At 42.7% G+C, this 17,546-nt stretch overlaps 1 protein-coding gene across 4 annotated transcripts in view; it reads right to left on the bottom strand.

Moving 5' to 3' along the window:
- The window catches only part of TMCC3 (transmembrane and coiled-coil domain family 3), a 123,461-nt gene that overhangs the window by 68,589 nt on the left and 37,326 nt on the right, over positions 1–17,546 (bottom strand). The window contains exon 1 of one of the 4 annotated variants that reach the window (XM_066633313.1): positions 12,777–12,941. The exons of 1 other annotated variant lie outside the window; for it this stretch is intronic. Coding sequence is in view for 1 of the 3 variants with exons in the window: in XM_066633311.1 (XP_066489408.1) it covers positions 11,500–11,568 (69 nt within the window). In the remaining 2 variants the exon portion in view is untranslated. Of the gene's footprint in view, positions 1–857; positions 879–11,499; positions 12,092–12,776; positions 12,942–17,546 lie in introns of those variants that run through there. 2 more of the 4 variants (XM_066633311.1, XM_066633312.1) reach the window with 2 other exon arrangements.

Raw genomic sequence — 17,546 nt, 5'->3', positions numbered from 1 at the left:
CCTGGCTGCTGACACTGCCTATGGTAGCTAGGGAAAAATCTCACCAACCTCCCACCTAGGTGAGCCCCACCATGAAACTGAGAGAGATCAGTGGAGGAGTGAGCCAATGGAGGGCAGACTGTGAGAGTCCCCACAGCCTTTGAAATTGAGGTGTAGCTGGGGTTTTACATCATCTCTGGCCCAAGTCTAGCCAACTTGCCACGGAGCAATGCAGTTGCATAAGCAAGGCTTCTGTTGCATCCCGCCAGGGTGTTTTGGTTGTTGCAGGTCTTCTCAGAGTCAGGGGACATTTGTTTCCCTTGCCCCAGGATAAGCCCCAGCAGCTGCAATGGGTAAATTCAGACATATATTTGGCACTCAACAGAAAATAAACGGAGGCTTACAATGCAGGAATTTAGGGATCCCCAAGTATGAGGTCTGCATAAGCCCCTAAATTCTTTCATCTATCTGTTTGGGGGGGGGAAGAATCCCTTCTACCGTTCAGTGAAAATTCAGCCTAAGAACTTTCCACGATCCACTCTGCATAATTTCATATGTCTCAATCATGTGCCTTCTTCCTAGACCGAAGAGACTCAAGCCCTGTTGCCTTTCCTTGTAAAGGAGAACCCCCAGCCCACTAATCCTTTTGTTCATTTTATTCTGCATCTTTTCCAGTTCTGCTATATCCTTTTTGAGATGCGGTAACCAGAAATTCATTATCCATTTGTTCCTTCTACATGTAGCGGGGATAACATTTAACAGAACAATCCTATGCATGTTTACTCACAATTGAGACTGATCACGTACACCTCTCTTTCATAAAATTGGTATTGCACCAGGAAGGGAGGATGCAGATTCCATGTGGAAGTCCCACTGACCTGTTTAAATGCTCACCCACTCAGGGTAAATGGCATGGCTCCCACCTGATGACTCAAGGTCACTTGATTTCAAGCAGAAAGCCTTTCATTTGATAAAAGGTAGATGTGCCTTGTTCTTCAGGCTACTCAGACTGCTGTGAGTTCCCCATTCATACTCTTGCTGCTGCTAATTTAGACCAAAATCAGATCAAATGCTCATTAGCTGGAAGAAAAACAAAGGAAATTTTACATTGCAAGGAGGCAAATTAGATTTGTTGTCCTTCAGCATAGCTGACGAACCATTCACCACGCAAGAAGGGGAGGTGGTTGCCTATGACATCAAACCAATGTCTGTTTCTAAATTAAATACATTCCATGACTTGCAAAGCCCATCCATTTGCACATTTGCATCAAGCAGAAAGAAAAGGAGAACAAGTGCTGACTGACAACCAGTAACATTTACTACACTATTGTTAGCCTTCTATCCTATAGCTGAAAAACGATGACCACCAAAAAGAATACAGTTATTGTTAGAGTTGGACGTCATTTAAAATGCATTTTCTCATTGCAAGGTACTTCCTAGTAACTCCTATGCTAGACTCACTGGCACATGGGCAGAGTTCAAATGCATAGGATTTTGTCATTAGACTTACGGATCAAATCCAACACAAAGAAACTAGAATTCATTTTGTATATCAGATACAGTATATAACAGGGGGAAACGTTCATTACTCACATGTCAGAACAACATTTTTTCCTCAAGTTACAAAGAAGAGAATAATGTAAGACTCTAACTAGCTGCTTTGTCAAACCATCAGTGGTTTCCCATAAGTCCAAAATCTAGGTCCCTTGAGGGTTCCCCCCCCCCTGCATTTGCCAACAAATGTTCCATACATTTTCTTACATAGACTCAATCCCAAATGTGCCAGGAGGCCACATGAAGATATCAGTATCTACATAAAACCAACAATGAGGTCATCTGGAGATTTGGAATGAGGTGTTATCAACATGTGGGTAACACCTAACACTCAACTCTATTTTGCATTTTCATCCGTTCAGGTTAGGGTGGGGAGACAGATAGCACTGGTGTCTAGAACTGGTTATGCGCTGGATAATGGTCAATACAATGAATCACAGATAAGATAAAGGTGAGCGGCTCATCTGAACTAGGAGATACTGTACAGCCTCCTCCGGGGGAGGGGTTGCACTTCCCTGAAACAAAAAATGGTTTACAGCTTGGGGGTGCTGCTAGAACCAACCCTGTCTTGGAAGATTCAGGTGACTTTCAGGGCTTAAAGCACCAGCTACAAAGTTTCCTAGAATGGGCTGGCCATGGTTGTTCATGCTCTGGTCACCACATTTGGGTTACAGTAATGCATTGTGCATGTGGCTGCCTCTACTCAAAAACTTCAGTTTGTACAGAACACGGCTGTGTTATACTAACTGCTACCAGCAGAATGGAGCATATCTCATCAGTCTAGAACAGCAGTTCTCAAAGTTTTTAGCACTGGCACCCACTTTTTAAAATGACACTCTACTGGAACCCACCTAGGTTTACAAGACTTTAAAAAAAAAATAGATGTAGAAAGAAATAATATTTTTATTTATTTATAAGTAATAGTAACCAAAAAAAAAAAAAAAGACCCTCAAACATTTATCTCCCTATATTTACACATGCTTGCAAACTGCAGGAGCTGAGTAGGGAAATTAGCTGCTACAGTATCTGATTTTTCAATATCCTCAGGGTTTGAGGCAATTAGTTATCTGATGTTTCTGTCACCCTTTGGAGACCCACCAAAAATCAGGTCATGAACCACCAGTGGGTCCAGACCCACAGTTTGGGAACCACTGGTCTAGAAACTACCGCACTGACTGCAGTGCTTTTCCTGAACTTATCTTTCAGCCTGCTGAGCTCTGAACCCTTAGAAAGCTGATGACTTTGCAAATGAACAATTGTTAAGCCGAAACAGAGAGACTATTCTGTATTAATTAAGAAGGTGCAATTGCTGCACTCAGTAATTTGGCCGCCTCTAACGCTTGAGAAACTGTTTTCATCTTTAGAAACAAATGTAAATAAAATCTGGACCTACATTTACAGATGTTTCACACTTCAGACATTGCTATTCAGTATTTTTCATTCTGGCACCAAAATCAAAGGCACACATTGTTTGATTTTTGAATAAGCTTGTCTACAGATGACAGAATGTAACCTTACTGTGTGGCCTTTTAAGTTAAGAACAGGGAAGGAAAAGGATTATCTTAGCATACAGGTGTTTAGTGGATTTTTCATGTTTTGTGACTTTCTAGTTTCATTTTTACATACACTGGCAGTAAAACTGCAAAACAAAAACATCATCTTCGTCATTGGCAGGGCGACCCAGAAGGAAAACAGGCTTTCTCTTGTAGGGGAGTTTTTTAAAGGAGATAATGGCTCAGGTAGCAGTGTTTGGCTCAGGTAAAATTAGGTTACAAAACAAGAAAAGGCACTACAACAAGAGCTTAGTCAGAAATGCACTTAACTGTGCAACTAGGCTGAATGCGGGGGGGAGGGCGGTTGTTTTAAAGAAACATCTAGTGAGGGAGCCATGAAACAGAGCAAAACTGCAACCAGGGAGAGAAGAGCTTTATTTGCCTCTGGCATGGTTTTGGACCAGTCATGGAGCTGCACACACACACATACTATTTTTAAATGCAAAAGCTTCCACTGGTGTTATTTTATCTTTACCTTTATTCCACCTGGAAAAAAACACGGATTATGGGAGAAATTACAGGTGCAATTAGCAGACTAAGTTCTAGTGCAATGGTTCTCAAACATTATAGCACCAGGGCCCACTTTTTAGAATGACAATATGTCAGGACCCACCAGAAGTGACGTCATTAACCCGAAAGTGAAGTCATGGCCAGAAGTGACAACAATTTAGGCTTCAAACCTAAGCTGTGATCGGCCAAAGGTTCCATTACACGTCATGCTCATGCTGTTATTTTGCACAGCTCAAAATTCAAACATTCCAGCTCAGAAGTCAAAGCAGAATGCAGACTTGGATCCTTCTCCAATCACACAGCCCTCCCCTTTCCAGCATCCCGCCTTCCCACCTATTCAGGGTAAAACACAATGCCCATCTCCCACCATGCTCAGTAGCCCTGTACTTTGTATTTTCAATAGCGGCTGAGCTAGGTGCTGTGCGACCCACCTGAAATTAGCCCGTGACCCACCTAGTGGGTCCCAATCCATAGTCTGAGAAATCCTGTTAGTGTATCAGGAATATCTTAATTTTGTATTTTATGTGTACAGTACTATACTTTTTGCTAATTTCATCATGCAATTACCTAGATAACAAGCTATATATTATCCCATGAGATAGATGTGTCCTTTTAAATTCACCTCATATAACAGATTTGTATCCCATGCTGCGTACATATGCATGCATGTATACATGGATGAACATAATCACATGAATGAGGGCCTAAGAGCAATGTTTTATAAAGTGTCTCTTCTGTAGCCCTAAATCTTGACATTTTATTTCTACAAACTGAACACTCTCATGCATAATATTATATTTATAATTCTGTACTAATCAATGGGTATAGATGCTTGGTCAGATGTGTTTTTCTCAGAGTGTCTAAAATTTATTGTGAAAATCTTGTGGAGTTCTTTCAAACCTGCTCAGATGAAAGTGAACTAACCGTTGGAAAGTGGGGCAGACCTGGACAAGCAGCAAGCAACGCAAAGCATCATCTCCTTAGGAAAGAATTATTTTCTTTGTGTTCATTAGTATGAAAGCAGCTTCTGTCCCATTTTGAACAACAGGACTTTTATATCAGAAAACAGATAATGGAGAAAAGAACAAGGTTAGCCCAGAAATAGCACTCTACAGTCTGCAAAGTGGTCTACAGTAATAACTATCTTCCACAGTGTCCCTGCGAGGGAGATAAGTATGAGTGTACAATCAGAACCGGTTCGTAGATACAGAAGCTATCAGACCCATATTTTAAATAGTAGCCTCTAATTTTGAGTGCTATACATGACCTGCCAAATGCATCACAGGCTGACATTCATGCCTCTCAACCTGTGGGTTCTCCATCAGGAAGCTGAATCTCCCAAAGAGGACGAAGTCTGATGGCAGAGACACTGGATTCTCCCAAGGTCTGACAAGCACGCACCCCTATCCCAGCTGGTTGTTGTTTTTTTTAACATGAGATTAAACAACAACCTGATTGTAGGCAACTCCACCTTCTGCATAACTAAACTGCCTACACCACTATAATTTGGTTCACCACCCTTCCCTCCACCCCCTTTGCCAGGGAAACTGATAAAAGTGCAGAAAAGCTTTGCATCATATTGTTGTTGTTGGCAACCTTCAGTCTCAAAAGACTATGGTATCAGTGAAACTGGAAAAGAACAGAGGTTTTTGACCAACTATCAATTTTACCAATGCCTCATCAGCTTTTATTATAAGCACATGCACTTATTTAATTCATGGGAAAAGCAAACCTTTCATAACCTCTTGAAGCAAAAAAACAAAAAAAAATATCCCTAACACAGGGAAAATAGATAAGGCTTTTCCCTAACATTTTAAGGTTTGCCAGAGGGGAGTGAAAGAGTGTGAGAGAAATATTTATTCCACACACATTTAAAGTTAAGGAAGCGAGCTTACCTGGGCACATGCTGGGAGGATACTGGGCACTCTGCAACTCTGACAGGCACTCTGCCTCTATGGCCCAGCAAAAATCTCTACTAGCCTTGGATGGTGGGGGAGAGAAAAGTGCACAGCTGGTCACTTCCTTCTAAGAGGGCAATGAGGTTGGGATGCTCCCAGCAGTGGTGGGACTTCTATCACTACTAGAAACATGTTCAGACAGTTGAGATGCTTGGGAAGAATTGCCCCTGCCCATCCACCACCAAGCCCACTGCCCTATAAGTGAGGGGCAGAGAGGATGAAACTAACCAGGAGGAGGGGCGAGTCAGGTGATACTCATGTGCATAGGGCCCAGGGCCAAATGTTCACGGTCCAGGGCCCAGTGAACTCTTGTGATGATCCTACCCACAGTTGTAGAGAAAGGAGAATAACTGGTTGAGGGAGACATTCCTGTCAATAGCAAATTTATGCACAAAAGGTTCAAGTAAGGATTAAATTGCATCTGTTCATAAATGACACAAAAATGCCAGAGAGCTGAAATTTGATTTCAAATTCACCTTCTTGCAGGACCATCGATCAGTTAAAAACCCTGATCCCAAGTACGTTTAGAACTGCATTTCCATGTTGTACACTGACAATGGGAGAAAGACTCCAAAACACTTGGGTTTCCCAATCCTAACCTGTGCTGGAATAGGCATGCCAACTGACCTGTGCCGTATCCGGTGCACGTTAGGAGGTTGCTGCTGCACAACTGAGAGTAAGGGGATATTTATCTCCTTACCTTGAGTTGCACAGCAGCCACCCCTATGGGGCTACTCAGATCTGCACCAGTGAGTTTGCTGGCACAGATCTGAGCAGCCTGGCGTAATGCTGGGCTGGCCGGGAGGGGGATTAGGATCTGGCCTAAGGTGCCAAGGCCAGTCCCACCCCCTCCTGGGCCAGGTCCGCCCACAGGCCTTCCCTCCCCCCACCTTTCCCCTGCCCAAAAATGCACCCGCCCCACCCTCCCACCACCCTCTCCAAACCCTCAACTGGTACAAGTTTACCTGATTAATTTCAACGCCACAGAGGTTGGATTCGACCTCTGTGAGCCAGCGCATATCTGTGCGCTTGATCAGCTGACTATGAAGTAGTCACAAACGTGCTTTACAGCATATCTGAGACACTACTGGGCTGGCAGAAGTGTGCCACCCCAAGTGCTCTTGTGGATTGTGCCCTAAGTCGCATGCATGAAATATGTCTTTGCCATTCTTCATTTTATTCTAGCCTCAGCCCCATCAGGGCTCTCTAGCAACAAAGACTCTACATGCATTATCTCTCATTCTCATTTCTTGGACTAACATACTAATAGGAAAAAAATAGTTTTTAAAAAGCATTGAGTGTTCAGCAAAGTATATGAAAAAGTTAGGCAAGCAGATATATATTTAAAGGAAAATGAGAACAGATGCTGTTTGGCAAAAAATAAAGATATTTTAACACAGCTGTTCTTTTTTACACTAAGAAGCAATGGGAAGTTTTCAAGACGATAACAGAGCAAGATTGTTACTTTACATTTTAACTGCAGATACCAATAAGCTATAAAATGCAGCTGTGGTGCACCTGGAGCTCCTCCTTGTGTTTGGAACGCAATTTTAAAACTTTGTATCATTAATGTATTGTTAATCTTACTGTTCTTGTAATAAGGCCCTGTAGATTCAGCCCACACGGTGCCATGCAGACACTGAAGTTATAAAACCCTTACTAATGAAATGCTGCATTATTATTCAAAGCAAATGAATGAGAACAAATGTAGAACAAATGAACAAAAGTGAATTGCCATGAAAAAGAAAATGCTTTAATAACATGTGGTATTCCAGAAATCATCAGTTTTATTCCATGCAAAACAAGAGAAAGATGACCATAGTATATTCTTGAGGGGGGGGGGGAGAAGAGAGGAAAATTGACCTTGTGTAAATTTTATGTGAAAGCCATCTCACGCAAAGTGGACTAATCTAGCCATGTTTAAGTTAATTCCACTCACTCAACAATTATGGCAATATCACTACTTTACTGGATAATTGGTTTTAGCTCTCCATATTCACCTACTAATATTTCAGGATGTGGCTTTTAGGTTATATGCATCAAAAAAACAGCATGATTATACTTGTGATTTTGTTTTCTGATGGACATTCTTAGATCCAAAAAGGGAATTTAGACATCCCTATCATAAGGGAAAGATGATGCTGTGTGGGTTCCAGACGTACATGAAAGCAAATGATCTTTTCTCCAGGAAAATGCACAAGCACAACTACTTTCAGGTGCAACAACAATCAGACATCTGCTTTTCATTGAAGCAATATGCAAAAACATCTTTATTTTTCCCAGAAAGGCTTTGGCTTCAAAACCAAGTAAATAATTTATGACGGGGGAAAACTGACTGTTTTTCAATAATCAAGTCCTGCATCAGAGCATCACATCAGTCAACTTTGTACTTCATGTTAAGACTGTGGAACACTGACAATATTCTGAAAGTAGCAATTCCAATACAGATTCCCCCCTTCTAGAAGACTCCATTATTTTATCATTGGAATAAAATGGAATGCATTTTGCTACACAAACAGAGCTGGGCAGCCCAATCCTATCCAGTGCTGGGTTTGAGCAGGCTGGAGGTCTGGGTAAGGCAACATTTGTTACTCCATGTGAGCCCCAACCTGCCCAATGGGGCTACTTTGATAAGAAGAGCCCTGCTGGATCAGGCCTAGGGCCCATCTAGTCCAGCTTTCTGTATCTCACAGCGGCCCACCAGATGCCTCAGGAAGCACACACAAGACCATAAAATACTTTAAGCTCACTGCCACCTCCCTTCATCTACGAGCATTCTATTTATTCTCACACACCCCAGCAAAGACACCAGATTGCAATTGGATTTCACTTGTGCTACTTTATTAAACACAGTGATCAATTTTTAATGCAGGAAAATGCAGGTGCTAAATATATCTCCCCTCACTCGCCAGTCTGGGGTAGGCGAAAAAATTACAAGCCATGGCCAATTCAGATGACAGAAAAAAATTCCTACCTGGCCCTCATAATGAGCGACCAGCGAATCTCAGACTGTACATACCCATCATGGCTTGTAAGCTATAATGGAGTTTTCCTCCAGAAATCTGTCCAATCCCCTTTTAAAGGCATCTAGGCTGGATGCCATCATCACATCATGTGGCAAGGAGTTCCACAGACTAATTACATTCTGGGTAAAGAAATATTTCCTTTTATCTCTTCTAACTTTCCCAACACTCAATTTTAGTGGATGTCCCCTGGTTCTGGTGTTGGGAGAGGGAAAAGAGCATCCCTCTATCCACTCTATCAATCCACTGCATAATTTTGTATGTCTCACTCATGTCAGGGGCTTCATGAAGAGCCTCAAGCGCTGCAGCCTTTCCTCATGAATCTGTGCCAGCTAAATCGCTGGCACAAGTTCAAGAAACCCTGTGTCAGACTTCCAGGTCCAAGACAGCGGCCTGACTTCCAGGCCCCTGCAGCAGCACGATCCTGGGGATTGCGTAGCTGCCTTCCCCCTTCCCCACCCCTTAAGGGGGCAAAAGCTGCGGCCCTCAGGCTGGGGCATCGTGAGAACCATTGATTTAGGAAACTTTACTTTGAAAATTCATTAGTAACAGAACACAGTAATTGGGGGCTTTAGCACAAATTCCTGTTAAATATGCTAGTCATCTTACCCTTGAAATGTCCTTAAATAATATGTAACAAGTTCAGATTATGTATTAGTTGAATTCTGCATGTTTTCCTTACTTTTTAGTCATTATGCAGAGTCTGCCTCATTTGAAAATGTTTAAATGGTAATTTTCTTGTCACACCGAAGAGAGACAGAAATAGACCTCTCTATTCAGAAGATAGAGAAATTAGTACTTCCTCATTTCCAACTATCACATAATTCAGGACATAATAAGGCAAAGGGACATCCAACAGTCATCTTGACTGGTTGCTGTGGTGATAGTTTAGAGCAGGGGTGTAGAAAGCCCGGCCCTGGGGCCGCTTGTGGCCGTTGAGGAATCCCAATCCGCCCCTCAGGGAGCCCCCAGTCTCCAATGAGCCTCTGGCCCTCCAGACACTTGCTGAAGCCTGTGCTGGCCTCATGCAACTGCTCTCAGGATGACGGCCAACTGTTCAACTTCTTGTGTGAGCTGTAGGACGAGGGCTCCCTCCACTGCTTGCAGTTTCACATCTGTGATGTACCAGCGGCAGCAAAGGAAAGGCTGGCCTTGCTTTGTGCAAGGCCTTTTATAGGACTTGAGCTATTGCAAGACCTTCATTCATTCATACAAGTTCCACCTCTAAGATATTCATTTATGTAAATTTATTCAAATTTGAAATGTAAATTAATTCTTTTTTTTTTTCCTGGCCCCCAGACACAGTGTCAGAAAGATGATGTGGCCCTCCTGCCAAAAAGTTTGGACACCCCTGGTTTAGAGGCAATCAATTACTATCTATCCATTTTGTGCCCAAAGATCTCATGAATAATTTGCAGCTAGGAAAGAGGAAAAACTTTTTAGTATGATGCTAGTCAACAATCAAGTTCCAACACCCCACTGTACCAAAGCCTTACTACAACTGAAATAAATTCATATGCCTCAATTTCATTTCATTTCATTTCCTCTGCTGACTCCACTGTTCAAAATTTCAGATTCCAAGCTTCTCAGGCAGGGTCTTGTCTTTTTGTACTCTGTAAGGTACACTGACGATAAAACAACAATAGCATTTTTTGAGATGCTCTTCTAGTACCCTGTCTTCAGTCTCTGCATAAACTTAAGATACAAGCGACTGGATTAAGGAAATACCAAGAGTAAACAGACTGGGGATCAGTTCACAATAATGGCTTTTCCAACTTTTAAGCATCTGGGGATCCCCACAATTTTAGAAGCATTTTTAGCACATTATGCACATACATTCAGCCCTAGAGACTTCATGGTATGAAAGTGGATTTTTAAATCTATAATCTAGTGTAGACAGTATCACACTATCACAAAGACTGTACACAAACACCCAATATAAAACATGATTTGTGCTACTTGCATCCCTATCTGTTTATTTGGGGAAGTGGGTGTTCAATTATATCAGCCAAACTAACAACTTGTGGCACTGTTTCTTAGTAACTTTTGCTTTCGGCTTCTGAAAGTGGTGTCCCAGGAACTGCAGATTTCACAATCCAAATAAATCACACAATAATGTCAAAGTACTATTGATTTACAATAAACTAAAAATAGTAAGAGAAAATCAATGAACAAAGATTCAAAAAAACCAAAACAGCACTCATTTTGCCTGACAAGATCCTACCAAAGTGACAATGATTCATATTTATGGCAGTGCTGCATCCAGGCCGTCAGCAGAGGTGAGCACTCTGCCAAGCACCGGAGGGGTGGGAAGCGTGGCAGGAAGGTGGAACGGAGGTGGGGGGGGGGTTCAGACCCAGCAGGGGTGGTAGAGCAAGCCTCCACTGTATCCTAACCCCCCAACCCAAGCCTGAACGCCCTACATGGGGCTGCTTGGATTTGCACCAGCGATTTAGCTGGAGCAGACCTGAATAGCCCTATTGGGCAGGCTGGAGGTTAACTTGAGGTCAGGGGAAAATATCTCCTTACCCCGAGGAGACCTCCAGTCTGCTCCTAACTTGCACTGGATAAAGTGTAAGCCACTCTGTCCAGTTGCACCTATGCAGGTTATGATTCAGATGCCCATCAAATCGAATCAAATCGAAACAAATGGATTCTTTAGGAAATTTTCTTTAAAACCACAAGGTCCTTTGCATTAAAAAAAAAAAAGTGCCCAAATGAGATTATCTCCAGCTAGTATCTAGCATTTTTTTCTCGTTCCATTTTGCTTAAACAAGCTTTAAGCAGGCCAAAAATCCTGAAATGTCTATCTTTAGCTAACAAAACGCACAGTCCATTCACCAGAGACCAAAAGAATGAGAGCCATAATGTTAGCAATATTTGAGAATCTTCAACATTCACACACAAGCCTTGAGGACTTACCTTAAGGTCTATGAGATCCTGCGGTTGGCAGTTCTCCCCATCTCCTATATACCAGACCGAATTTGCCATTTATTTGGTCTAAAAAGTACGTTAGTCCGTTGTGCTCTATCTCACAGGGACACCCTGTACAACAGGCTGTGCTGTGACTTCTGCTGGCACTATGAGATTAGTTAATCATAAATGCCTCGACACAGCAGGCAATGACAGCAAACTCATAAACCAAAAAAGGAGTCTGTTTTCCTGAGGTAGCAAAGTTCATAGCACTTGTGGCTGATGGTCAGATAGACTGAGTTGCTGCAACTGGTTGAGATACCTATTTAATTCGCCCACATCAGTCAGCTGACTCACAATCAGTTCCTAACTATGTAATACAAAGGTGTGGCACACATTATCCCAGTTCTCTATCATGCTGATTGTGGAACCTGGCCAAGCATAAAAGACCAGGCCTAAAAAAAGAAGACCATTTATACGCAGGTAGCTTCTTATCTACAGCACATAGAAAGCTTGGTTATGTAAAAGTCACTGCACTAGTCAAATCAAACTCTTCAAAAGCATTTTACCCCTGGTCTGTCATAATGTGCTTCTAGGGATGTCCTCAAGCTTCCTAAGAAAGAAATCATCCAGGTATAAAGAACTAAAACTGTGTTAAAATATACATATAGCTTTAGAGGGCAAATAAACCGCTTTGTGAACGTTTAGTTGAAAAGTGGTATATAAATACTGTTAATAATAATAATAATAATAATAATATACATAAAGCCTTAGAGGGCGACCATCTTAGAAAAGCTCCAGCAGTTTCTACTTCCTAGCAGCTGTTGTTGTGTTGTGTTGTGTGTAAGTTGTGTCTTCACTCTTCATGACCCCATGGACCACCAGGTCTCCCTATCTACTACTAACTTCCAGAGTTTGTCCAAATTCATGTTCATTGCCTCAGTGACACTATCTAACCATCTCATCCTCTGCCATCCTTTTCCTTTTGTGGCATCCACCTTTTGCCTTCAATTTTTCCCAGCATCAGGGTCTTTTCTAAAGAGTTCTCCCTTCTCATGAGATGACCAAAGTATTTCAGCTTCAGTTTCAGTATCTGTCCTTCCAATGAACAATTAGGGCTGATTTCTTGTAGGATTTGATCTCCTTGCAGTCCAGGGGACTCTCAAAAGTCTTCTCCAACACCATAACTCAAAAGCATCTATTCTTCAGCGCTCAGCCCTCCTTATGGTCCAGCTCTCACAGCCATACATTAATACCAGGAAAACAATAACTTTGACTATACAGACCTTAGTCGACAAGGTGATATCTCAGCTTTCACTGCTTCCTGGCAGTATTGCTGGATTATTAATTGGGATCTTTGTTTCTGAGTATCAAAATCTTTATTTTTGATTCAGAACTTTCATGGGGGGATGAAAAAACTGCAGACTTCTTCAGCACCCCCTCTTTTTTCTCAGGCAGCAGCACCTCCTGGTGAATAGATTGACCCTGAAATAGTTTAAACAAGTGCAGCGCTTCCCTACCCTTCCCCACTCTCTTCTTCCCATCAACTCACTTGCAAAAAAAGATATGGTTTATTTTTCCATTCTGCTTTCCCAGCAACACTGCCTGCTATCTATGCAAAGAGAGAAGGAAGGAAGCTCCCTCCCTACACTTTTCTGATATAACTGAGGCAGGGAATAAAACACCAGAACTTTCCTCTGATCAGGTTGGAGAAACAACAGTAGTAAATTGGAGAAAAAAAATTCATCCTGCATTCTTCAATTCACGTGCTTGCTTTAGTCTTGCTGGCCACACTAGGTACTTCTAAATTCCACCCCAATTACTGAGATACTCAGAATTCTATTTGATTTACATATGAGAGTTCTAAGGATGGATCTCATACAGACACAGAAGCCCTTAATCCTTATATAGTAGAATTTCCACACATCTGGAAGACACCACTAGAGGGCAGGTGGCTCTCCTACAGCACTACCCTTCAAATAGCCTGATGGTTTGCATACATTTTATTATGCTTTCAAATTGATAGCCAAGACCTTTTAAAACTAATAGGTAGGTGGAAGGACATAAAATGGAAACATTTACGTGAAGTGCAAGGCAGGCAAGCTATCACAAAACCTATCAATTCCTCACTACTTTATCTATTTCAACAGGTGGACACATTAGCTAATAAAGCACTTCAGCCAAAGGTTTGATCTTTTATTGTGTCTCACGGATTAAGGAAACAGTCCATCATAGGAAAAATGTTGTGAGCCTGGTCGGTGATGTCAGTGGAGCAAGTTTTGATATAATGTACCACATGCTGGCTATGAATACTTGTTAGAAGTCAAATAAGAGTTACAGTGCCAAATCCACTACTAGAATACAATGGTAAGATATTATACATTGTACAAGGGCACATTCTTAATTTCATCTAACAATTCAATTGAAGCTGAATTTCATGCTCTTTGATTGGGGCACCTCTTTATACCCAATGTGGGAGGAAGAGGGTGGATGGAAAGGGTGAGATGAAACGGCCAAGGGCTGCTTCTGCAGCAGCCTGCTTGTCAGCCACACTGCTAGCTAGGAGTCAAATGTGCCTACAGATTCATGCTTTCTGCCTTCTGATGGCATCCACCGGGCCCTGATGGCATCCACCCAAGAGTTAGTAAGGAACTGAAGAATGAAGTTGCTGATCACTTGACTAAAATATGCAACTTGTCCCTCAAAACGGCCACGGTGCCAGAGGACTGGAGGATAGCAAATGTAACGCCGATCTTTAAAAAGGGAAAGAGGGGGGACCCAGGAAACTATAGGCCAGTCAGCCTAACATCTATACCGGGTAAGATGGTGGAATGCCTCATCAAAGATAGAATCTCAAAACACATAGACAAACAAGCCTTGCTGAGGGAGAATCAGCATGGCTTCTGTAAGGGTAAGTCTTGCCTCACAAACCTTTTAGAATTCTTTGAAAAGGTCAACAGGCATGTGGATTGAGAAGAAAACGGCTATTGAGAACAAAACGGCTAGTATTATAATGTCGTTGTACAAATCTATGGTAAGGCCACACCTGGAGTATTGTGTCCAGTTCTGGTCGCCGCATCTCAAAAAAGACATAGTGGAAATGGAAAAGGTGCAAAAGAGAGCGACTAAGATGATTACGGGGCTGGGGCACCTTCCTTATGAGGAAAGGCTACGGCGTTTGGGCCTCTTCAGCCTAGAAAAGAGACGCTTGAGGGGGGACATGATTGAGACATACAAAATTATGCAGGGAATGGACAGAGTGGATAGGGAGATGCTCTTTACACTCTCACATAATACCAGAACCAGGGGACATCCACTAAAATTGAGTGTTGGGCGGGTTAGGACCGACAGAAGAAAATATTTCTTTACTCAGCGTGTGGTCGGTCTGTGGAACTCCTTGCCACAGGATGTGGTGCTGGCGTCTAGCCTAGACGCCTTTAAAAAGGGATTAGACAAGTTTCTGGAGGAAAAATCCATTATGGGGTACAAGCCATGATGTGTATGCGGAACCTCCTGATTTTAGAAATGGGATATGTCAGAATGCCAGATGCAGGGGAGGGCACCAGGATAAGGTCTCTTGTTATCTGGTGTGCTCCCTGGGGCATTTGGTGGGCCGCTGTGAGATACAGGAAGCTGGACTAGATGGGCCTGTGGCCTGATCCAGTGGGGCTGTTCTTATGTTCTTATGTTCTTATGGATGCGGGAGAACCTGTGGACATTATATATCTGGACTTTCAGAAGGCATTCGACATGGTCCCTCACCAAAGGCTACTGAGAAAACTCCACAGTCAGGGAATTAGAGGGCAGGTCCTCTCCTGGATTGAGACCTGGTTGAAGACCAGGAAAGAGAGAGTGGGTGTCAATGGGCAATTTTTACAATGGAGAGAGGTGAAAAGCGGTGTGCCCTAAGGATCTGTCCTGGGACCGGTGCTCTTCAACCTCTTCATAAATGACCTGGAGAGAGGGTTGAGCAGTGAGGTGGCAAAGTTTGCAGACGACACCAAACCTTTCCAAGTGGTGAAGACCAGAAGTGATTGTGAGGAGCTCCAGAAGGATCTCTCCAAACTGGCAGAATGGGCAGCAAAATGGCAGATGTGTTTCGATGTAAGTAAGTGTAAGATCATGTACACTGGGGCAAAAAATCAAAACTTCACATATAGGCTGATGGGTTCTGAGCTGTCTGTGACAGATCAGGAGAGAGATCTTGGGGTGGGGGTGGACAGGTTGATGAAAGTGTCGACCCAGTGTGCGGCGTCAGTAAAGAAGACCAATTCTATGCTTGGGATCATTAGAAAAGGTATTGAGAACAAAACGGCTAATATTATAATGCCATTGTACAAATCGATGGTAAGGCCACACCTGGAGTATTGTGTCCAGTTCCAGTCACCACATCTCAAAAAGGACATAGTGGAAATGGAAAAGGTGCTAAAGAGAGCGACTAAGATGATTACTGGGCTGGGGCAGCTTCCTTATGAGGAAAGGCTACGGCGTTTGGGCCTCTTCAACCTAGAAAAGAGATACCTGAAGGGGGACATGATTGAGACATACAAAATTATGCATGGGAAGGATAGAGTGGATAGAGAGATGCTCTTTACACTCTCACATAACACCAGAACCAGGGGACATCCACTAAAATTGAGCGTTGGGAGAGTTAGGACAGAAAAGAGAAAATATTTCTTTATGCAGCATATGGTTGGTCTGTGGAACTCCTGGCCGCAGGATATGGTGATGGCATCTGGCCTAGATGACTTTAAAAGGGGATTAGACAAGTTTCTGGAGGAAAAATCCATTACGGGTTACAAGCCATGTGTATGTGCAACCTCCTGATTTAGAAATGGGCTATGTCAGAATGCCAGTGCAAGGGAGGGCACCAGAATGAGGTCTCTTGTTATCTGGTGTGCTCCCTGGAGCATTTGGTGGGGCCGCTGTGAGATACAGGAAGCTGGACTAGATGGGCCTATGGCCTGATCCAATGGGGCTGTTCTTATGTTCTTATTTATTTTCTTTTTAAAAATGCAGGGAGGCATGCAAAACAGTCAGAAATTGTGACAGGAAGAAGGGCTTTAGCACTCAGTCCACCAGTCCCAAGCCCAATCATGGGTAGTGCAAGCACACACACTGCCCTATCTATTTAACACACTGCACTAAGCCATTTTTAAAAAAATAAAAAACTATAACTAGCACTTGGAGGAGGGTGCAACTGAACTAGGTGCCCATGGCAGGGGCTAAGCCCTAAAGCTCTCTTATCCTACAGGTTCAGGCTCTCTCTCTCTCTCTCTCTCTCTCTCTCTCTCTCTCTCTCACACACACACACACACACACACACACACACACACACACACACCCTGCCATTCTATTTGTTAAAAATAAAAAATAATGCAAGGGACAAAAGCATGCATTTGCATGCACATGTATTTTGACTCTAAGTGTGCTGCTCCACCTTCTGGTTGAACAACCAGGTGACCCCCTTGTTGGCAGCAGCTGTCAACATGATCTTGCTGTCTTAAGCCACTCCTTCCTTTCCTTCTATCTCTCAGAAACATCAGAGTATGTCTTCCTGCTTTGTAATAACTTCATGGAACCTGTAACATGCAATAAATTAGTGACCTGTTTCTACCCAGTTCTCGCCGTGTTCAATTCTTTGTCCTCATCTTTCCCCACTGCTACAATTTGATTTATTAGACAGACACTCCACTCAGCATCAGCAGAACTGTTTATCTCAAACACCATCACTGGTACAGGTACTCCTGGCAGCCTAATGATGCAATAATAGGAGGGAGTGACAGGAAACTATAAAGAGCAAAAGAGTTTGTGCATTCACTGATTTATATCCCACTCTCTTTACTCTTTACTTTACTCTTTACTTTACTTTACTCTTTACTTTACTTTACTTTACTTTACTCTTTACTTTACTTTACTTTACTTTACTTTACTTTACTCTTTACTTTACTTTACTCTTTACTGCTCGCAGCAAAGTCCAACAGACTGCCAGGAGATGTGCTAACGACTACTGGCTCCAGCTCTGTTCCGAGATACAGATAGCAGCTGACACGGGC

This window comes from Tiliqua scincoides, chromosome 7 (genome assembly GCF_035046505.1).
Source record: "Tiliqua scincoides isolate rTilSci1 chromosome 7, rTilSci1.hap2, whole genome shotgun sequence".
NCBI lineage: Eukaryota > Metazoa > Chordata > Lepidosauria > Squamata > Scincidae > Tiliqua > Tiliqua scincoides.
The sequence above is the reverse complement of the archived record's forward strand: the minus strand, read 5'-3'. Positions and strand labels throughout refer to the sequence as shown.